At 43.0% G+C, this 7,211-nt stretch overlaps 1 protein-coding gene across 2 annotated transcripts in view; it reads left to right on the top strand.

Annotated features, from left to right (window-relative positions):
- Nucleotides 1–7,211, top strand: part of tanc1b (tetratricopeptide repeat, ankyrin repeat and coiled-coil containing 1b) — a 321,757-nt gene that overhangs the window by 127,417 nt on the left and 187,129 nt on the right. For both annotated transcript variants that reach the window (XM_079822412.1, XM_079822411.1), the window contains exon 4: nucleotides 4,113–4,205. In XM_079822412.1, the coding sequence (XP_079678538.1) occupies nucleotides 4,113–4,205 (93 nt within the window). The remainder of the gene's footprint in view (nucleotides 1–4,112; nucleotides 4,206–7,211) is intronic.

The raw sequence follows: 7,211 nt of genomic DNA, 5'->3' as shown, positions 1-7,211 counted from the left end.
TGTGTTTGCTTCCTGGAGGTCAAAGTCATGCAGGTGAATCTCTATAACGGCGCTGAAGCCTGATGGATGTCGGCCGCTCTTTACTCCATGACTTTATTTGGTCAGATCTTACACGGGCCGCCGCGGTCTTTGATCTCGGCAGGGGTTTCCATGATAAACAGAGGAACGTACTTAAACCTACAAGCTTTATGGGGGTCGAGCAGGATTTGTGTTTTATACGCTCAACGAAGAGGAATTTGCCCTTTTAGGATTGCATGACCTTCAGAGCTCTTTGTGTCAGATGTGAAGAGCGTTGACTTTCATCTCAAACCTGAAGCTGTTTTTCTTGCACATGATTTTGGTCCAAACCGCTGTACGTTTGCGTAATCAACATTAATACCACCTTGACTACTAGTGTATTAACTGATCTCAGACACTACCATTCAGGTTTTTTAACTTTTAAAGAATCCTGAAAAATAAAGTATCACAGGTTTGGCGGTGGACTGGGGTCATGGGGTCACCCTGACTGGCTATGCCGCCCCATACTCGACAAACTGAGATGCTCTGTGTATTCTGACACCAAATTGCCTCATCGACACGGCATCCTCAATAAACCCGTCTCCGGCGTGATGACTCCGATATTTGGTTTATTCCTATTTAACCCTCTGGGGCTCTTCGGTCATTTTTGACCCGAATTTTTTAAAATAAAAAATGTTAAAAATCGTAGCTTCATCGGAATGGTCCGAAACCAGTGACTTTATTGGTACTTGGTATATTAACACCCAAAAAAATTGGGGACAGGATTTGAAAAGTCTAAGTGGTCATAAAAAAATAGTCGCACTCAGGACCTTCGGGTCAAAAATGACCCCCATAGGAAATGAATGGGAAATTGCCAAAAATATGAAAATACAGAGGGTTTTTTTGTGCGTACAATCTACAAATCAGCCAGGATGCAGAAAAAAAGGACTCAACAGTGAAGGAGTGAATCTCTAAAACATCAAGAGTGCAAAACAGACAAAAAAACCTCTCACACACAAACGCAGGACCCTGAAGTGTCTGCATCAATTACACTCCCCCTGAAATTGCATCGTCGACACGGCATCCTCAATAAACCGTCTCCATCGTGATGACTCCAATTGTTTGAATATTACAATTTAATAATACTTAAATCGATATGTCATCCTCAATAAACCCGTCTCCAGCGTGATGCCTCCGATCCTTCGAATATTCCGATCTATTATGACCTCTGACCTGTAAAGTTGTCAGGATAATAATCATACGCTGTTTGTTAATTGGCCAGAGGAGAACTGCCCCCCCGACTGAGCCTGGTTTCCCCCAAGGTTTATTTTCCTCCATTAGGTCACCTGATGGGGTTTTGGTTTCCTTGCCACTGTTGCCTCTGGCTTGGCTTGCTCAGTTGGGGACACAAAATTTTTCAACTAAATATCCAAATAAATCTAATTATTAAACTAAATTAACCATATAAACTAAATTACTGATCAAATTACTGATCTAAAGCCAACACTGTCACTGTATGATAATTGAAATGAACTGATGACATTTTTTCTCCAGAACGGCTGTACGGCTGAATAAAATTATGCTGCATTATTTTCCTGTTTAACACTGTGAAGCTGCTTTGAAACAATCTGTATTGTTAAAAGCGCTACATAAATCCCACAGAATAAAATCTAGCTTAAAAAAGTGCTTAGAGCTGCTTTAGTTATTTGTTGTTTGTTGATTTTCAGATATAAAACATGTTGAAATGTTTTAAGTGTGTGCATCTGTTCTTTTTGAACACTTTCATCTCATTTGAACAAAACCGTGATAATATTGATAACCGTGATAATTTGGGTCACTATAATCGTGATGTTAAATTTCCATACCGTTTCATCCCTAATGTATATACTGTGTATATATATTTATATAATTGATATTATATAAATATAAATATTTTATATATAAATATAAAAACAATTGAGGTTAATTGTGATTAATTGATTTAATTTTGATTTGATTTTATGCTTTATCAAAGTGAAAAACGTACATACAGCACCTTTAAATTCTTGAGCAGTTTGAGCTCCAGTTGCTCGTCTGTTTGATCGGACCACACGGCCCAGCCTTCGCTCTCCACGTGCATCAATGAGCCTCGGCCGCCCATGACCCTGTGGCCGGTTCTCCACTGGTCCTTCATGACCCTGTGGCCGGTTCTCCACTGGTCCTCCATGACCCTGTGGCCGGTTCTCCACTGGTCCTCCATGACCCTGTGGCCGGTTCTCCACTGGTCCTCCATGACCCTGTGGCCGGTTCTCCACTGGTCCTTCATGACCCTGTGGCTGGTTCTCCACTGGTCCTTCATGACCCTGTGGCCGGTTCTCCACTGGTCCTTCATGACCCTGTGGCCGGTTCTCCACTGTTCCTCCATGACCCTGTGGCCGGTTCTCCACTGGTCCTTCATGACCCTGTGGCCGGTTCTCCACTGTTCCTTCATGACCCTGTGGCCGGTTCTCCACTGGTCCTTCATGACCCTGTGGCCGGTTCTCCACTGGTCCTCCATGACCCTGTGGCCGGTTCTCCACTGGTCCTTCATGACCCTGTGGCCGGTTCTCCACTGGTCCTCCATGACCCTGTGGCCGGTTCTCCACTGGTCCTTCATGACCCTGTGGCCGGTTCTCCACTGGTCCTTCATGACCCTGTGGCCGGTTCTCCACTGGTCCTCCATGACCCTGTGGCCGGTTCTCCACTGGTCCTTCATGACCCTGTGGCCGGTTCTCCACTGGTCCTTCATGACCCTGTGGCCGGTTCTCCACTGGTCCTCCATGACCCTGTGGCCGGTTCTCCACTGGTCCTCCATGACCCTGTGGCCGGTTCTCCACTGGTCCTTCATGACCCTGTGGCCGGTTCTCCACTGGTCCTTCATGACCCTGTGGCCGGTTCTCCACTGGTCCTTCATGACCCTGTGGCCGGTTCTCCACTGGTCCTCCATGACCCTGTGGCCGGTTCTCCACTGGTCCTCCATGACCCTGTGGCCGGTTCTCCACTGGTCCTTCATGACCCTGTGGCCGGTTCTCCACTGGTCCTTCATGACCCTGTGGCCGGTTCTCCACTGGTCCTTCATGACCCTGTGGCCGGTTCTCCACTGGTCCTCCATGACCCTGTGGCCGGTTCTCCACTGGTCCTTCATGACCCTGTGGCCGGTTCTCCACTGGTCCTCCATGACCCTGTGGCCGGTTCTCCACTGGTCCTTCATGACCCTGACGCCGGTTCTCCACTGGTCCTTCCTTGGAGCACTTTTGATAGAGACTGACCACTGCAGACCGGGAACAGCCCACAAGAGCTGCAGTTTTGGAGATGCTCTGACCCAGTCGTCTCGCCATCACAATCTGGCCCTTGTCAAACTCACTTAAATCCTTACACTTGCCCATTTTTCCTGCTTCTAACACATCAACTTTGAGGACAAAATGTTCACTTGCTGCCTAATATATCCCACCCACTAACAGGAGATGAAGAGATGATCGGTGTAAGTTAACATAAAAAAAACCCTTATTTTAAATAGTAAAAATATTTCACAATATTACTCTTTTTACTTTATTTCTGATCACATACATGCAGCCTTGGTGAGCAAAAAGTGTAAAAAATCTTACCGACCATGTTCAACTTTTGAACAGTACTGTACTTTTCCAACCTCTCCATTTCTTTCTGGTATGTCACTTTTAATGATCCAGTCAATTATAAATGATAAAATCAAGTTCGAGCATACTTTTCTTTTTCATTTGTTATCCTGTTTCACTAGAAATGTCACATTATTCAAGTACAATTGTTTGGGAGAGCCGTTTCATGACAGAGACTGAGGCTCTTGTCGAATGTTTAGTAGATGGAGAAGCAGATTTGGTGGGAGAAACACACCGTATCTCCCAGAGATCTCACACCCGTCTCCTAAGAGTTAAATTGCGCTGGTTTCCTGCTGTAGTTTACATTCCCAAAGCTGTGGAGATTGTTTCTGCAGCTGGCATGGGCAGCCCGAGTCACATAAGTCAGACGCTGATGCTCCTTTCTGTAAGATCCGTCTCAGAAGTCCCGTCTTGATCTCAGATTGATTACATATCTTTTTTTTTCTCTCTCTCTCTGCTCTAAAGGACCCGTTAGAAAGCCCAAGTATGTGGAGAGTCCTCGTGTTCCTGGAGATGCGCTCATGTCGTCGCTGAGGAAGGTGCCCGACGGTACGACTGGTGAGTGACGGCACTCTTATTCTTTTCAGATGTGTTTGTTTGTGCTTGCTGTCCGAGTCAAGTTTCTCTGTTTGTTTTTATTGGTTAGAGTTGGAAGTTGTTGATGACATCAGGGTTCCCACAGTCACAGATGACCTGGAAACAGTCATGATCTGTAGTGAATTTTCATGTTTCTAGTCATGCACAGATCTAAAATGTTCATTTTCGAATTAATCGCCATTAAAAACATCAGTTTTCTATATTTTTATATTGTAATAATTTCACAGTTACTCTCCAAACTAATGTAGAAACAACTTAAAGACAAGATATTTTAAATATTTGTTGTAAGGGCATCTTTTTTTATGAATGAATGCCAGTATCACTGATACTAAAACTGCTACTGATTTATTTTAAAGCTACACTGTGTAACTTTTTTTGTTTATTCTTAGCTAAAAACACTTAGTTCTTTCAAAAATATATGTGCTCATTAATGTATATTTACTTCTTTCAAGTAATAAAGTATTCTCGTAAGTTTATAATATGCCATTGAAAATACATACGGGTGAGGGTTCGAATGCGGGTCGCCATGTTGCCCCTCCATCTTGAAAGTACATTAGCCAAAGAGGGACATACCCGGAAATTCAAGCTTCGCCTTTCGCGTTTTAACACTCGATGGCACCGTGTCGAATGTGGACGAGGTCGAACTTAAAACGAAATCGGAATTGAGAGGAAGAGAAACTAATATTCACTGGATGGTCATATACCTTTTCATCACTAGATGGGAGAAAATATCACACAGTGTAGCTTTAAACATTAATTATAGACATTCAACATTACAGCATAATTCATCCTTCGCCGCGAGTTTGATTGACAGGCGATCTGACCAATCACATCGACAAATCTGCCGTTTTTTCCGACAAAGCAGTCAGGAGAGTTAGTAGATTAACGTTGGTGGACTTGATCTTGGAAAAACGGTGTGTACTGACGTCTTTCCATGGTTGAAACAACATTTCTTTTAGTGTTCATTCATGTTTATTTCACGACACATTAAAGAGCCACAAAACGCTATTTATTGTTTAAGTGTCTTTAAAAAAATTACAATTTCAAAGTTGAGACTTTGTTTCATATCAAAAGTAACTTGCTCTGTCCTGTCTATCGGCGTGTTGTCAGTGTCCTCTTTGCTCCGCCATGTATTTTCTCTACGTGAGAACGTGTGTGTGTGTGTGGTGTGAGAGCGCCATGGCTTGTCGGACATAGCAACAGTAACTAAAGGGGGCGGGTCTTTGCGAACGGTCAATTGAAAGCTATCAATTTCAACATTTATTACTTTTAATTTAAGATCAAACACTTTACACAGTCTTCACTGCATCACTATGTTGTTTGATGAACATTAATAACAGACATTATTATTGGCCGCTGTCACTTTAAGATCTGCCGCTGCCGAACATGATGCACATCAGTTATAACATTTATAACATATAATCCTCCGATGAAATCTGGGACGGCATTAAAATAAACCATCCACTTGTTTCCAACATGGATCCTTTTGAAATCTGTACAAAGATGCAAAGGAACTTTTTACGCTGGTCAAAGTGAATGTCCTTTCACTCTTCTTTTCGTCCTGTTGTCGACAGAAACTGAACACACATCTATTTACTATATCAGTGTAGACAGCATCAGTCATTATAATGGCTTCTATTTGCTTTTGATGTGACACTCACAGTGGGCGGGGCTTATGATGTGATGATGTAGAACTATTCGTCGATGTCTTGCTCTGGAGGCGGACATATGCAAATGCATTTGGCCGTGTGACGTTACAGGTCAGCCAATATCAAAATCAGCCGTTTTTGGAGTTTGACTACATAAATGCCTTGTTTATAATGAGGAGGGCGTTTTAAGCTCCAAAACTTGTGTGAGTGTTTTAATGGTACAAAGACCAAAAGATCAAGGCAGATTTGATTTCTCATGTCATGGAAAATTCATGTATGTTTAATTATGCATGCAATCAAAGCAGCATGCATCATTATATTTGCTTCATGCAATTTGAATTGAGACAATTGCATGTGTGTGTGTGTGTGCAGAACAAGCCGACTATATATAACAGAAACTGTGTGTATGTGAACTCTTGGCTCTCTGACAGTGTGTGTGTGTGTGTGTGTGTGTGTGTGTGTGTGTGTGTGTGTGTGTGTGTGTGTGTGTGTGTCCGCTCAAAGATGGCAATATCCGAAATCCTCATCCTTGTGGGGACATTTTTAGGTCCCCATGAGGAAAACATCTTATAAATCAGACAAAGTGATGTTTTTTGAAAATGTAAAAATGCAGAATGTCTCCTGTGATGGGTAGGTTTAGGGGCAGGGGCAGTGTGTGTGTGTGTGTGTGTGTGTGTGTGTGTGTGATGGGTAGCAGTGTTTCCCCTACAATGTATTCACAGCGGCGCAGCGCCGCTACAAAATCTTCACATGATCAGTAATATCACCACATTCACTTACACACTGTAAAAGAGAGCGAGAGATTGACAGAGAACTAAACAAAAATGTAGTCTGCTTACACTTTAGGGCTGTGATATTAATCTTATTTTCGCTTTATTTTTATTTTCCCCAAGGATTATGAAAAGAAGATATGAGGTAAAACTATTATAAACTATACCCGCGTTCCGTCTAGCGCAACTTCCTTCCCTTCACAGCGCGCGCTGTCATTTCTCCCCAAACATGCATTAAACGTCAGATCCAGCATAATCCGTGATTGGTGTCAAATGCTCTCTCCACTATGGCTAAATTGCAGGACGTGTTTGATCAAATTAAAAGCACAATAATCCGCGCAATAGACGCCGTTTCCAAGTTCAAGGCGGGGGTATGTGTGTGTGTATGTGTGCGCGCGCACGCTGCGAAACGGACCGACTTGCGCGACTAAACCATCAAATACACAACAAATAGCCTATATCTCAAAATGACCGGCATGGAGAGTATTCACTTAAACACAAATTTATCTTAAATGGCCGTAAATAGTTGGGAGAAATCAATGGGAGAA

Source organism: Gobio gobio (genome assembly GCF_949357685.1).
Source record: "Gobio gobio genome assembly, chromosome: 7".
Classification (NCBI taxonomy): domain Eukaryota; kingdom Metazoa; phylum Chordata; class Actinopteri; order Cypriniformes; family Gobionidae; genus Gobio; species Gobio gobio.
This window is presented reverse-complemented; position numbering and strand designations above follow the sequence as displayed.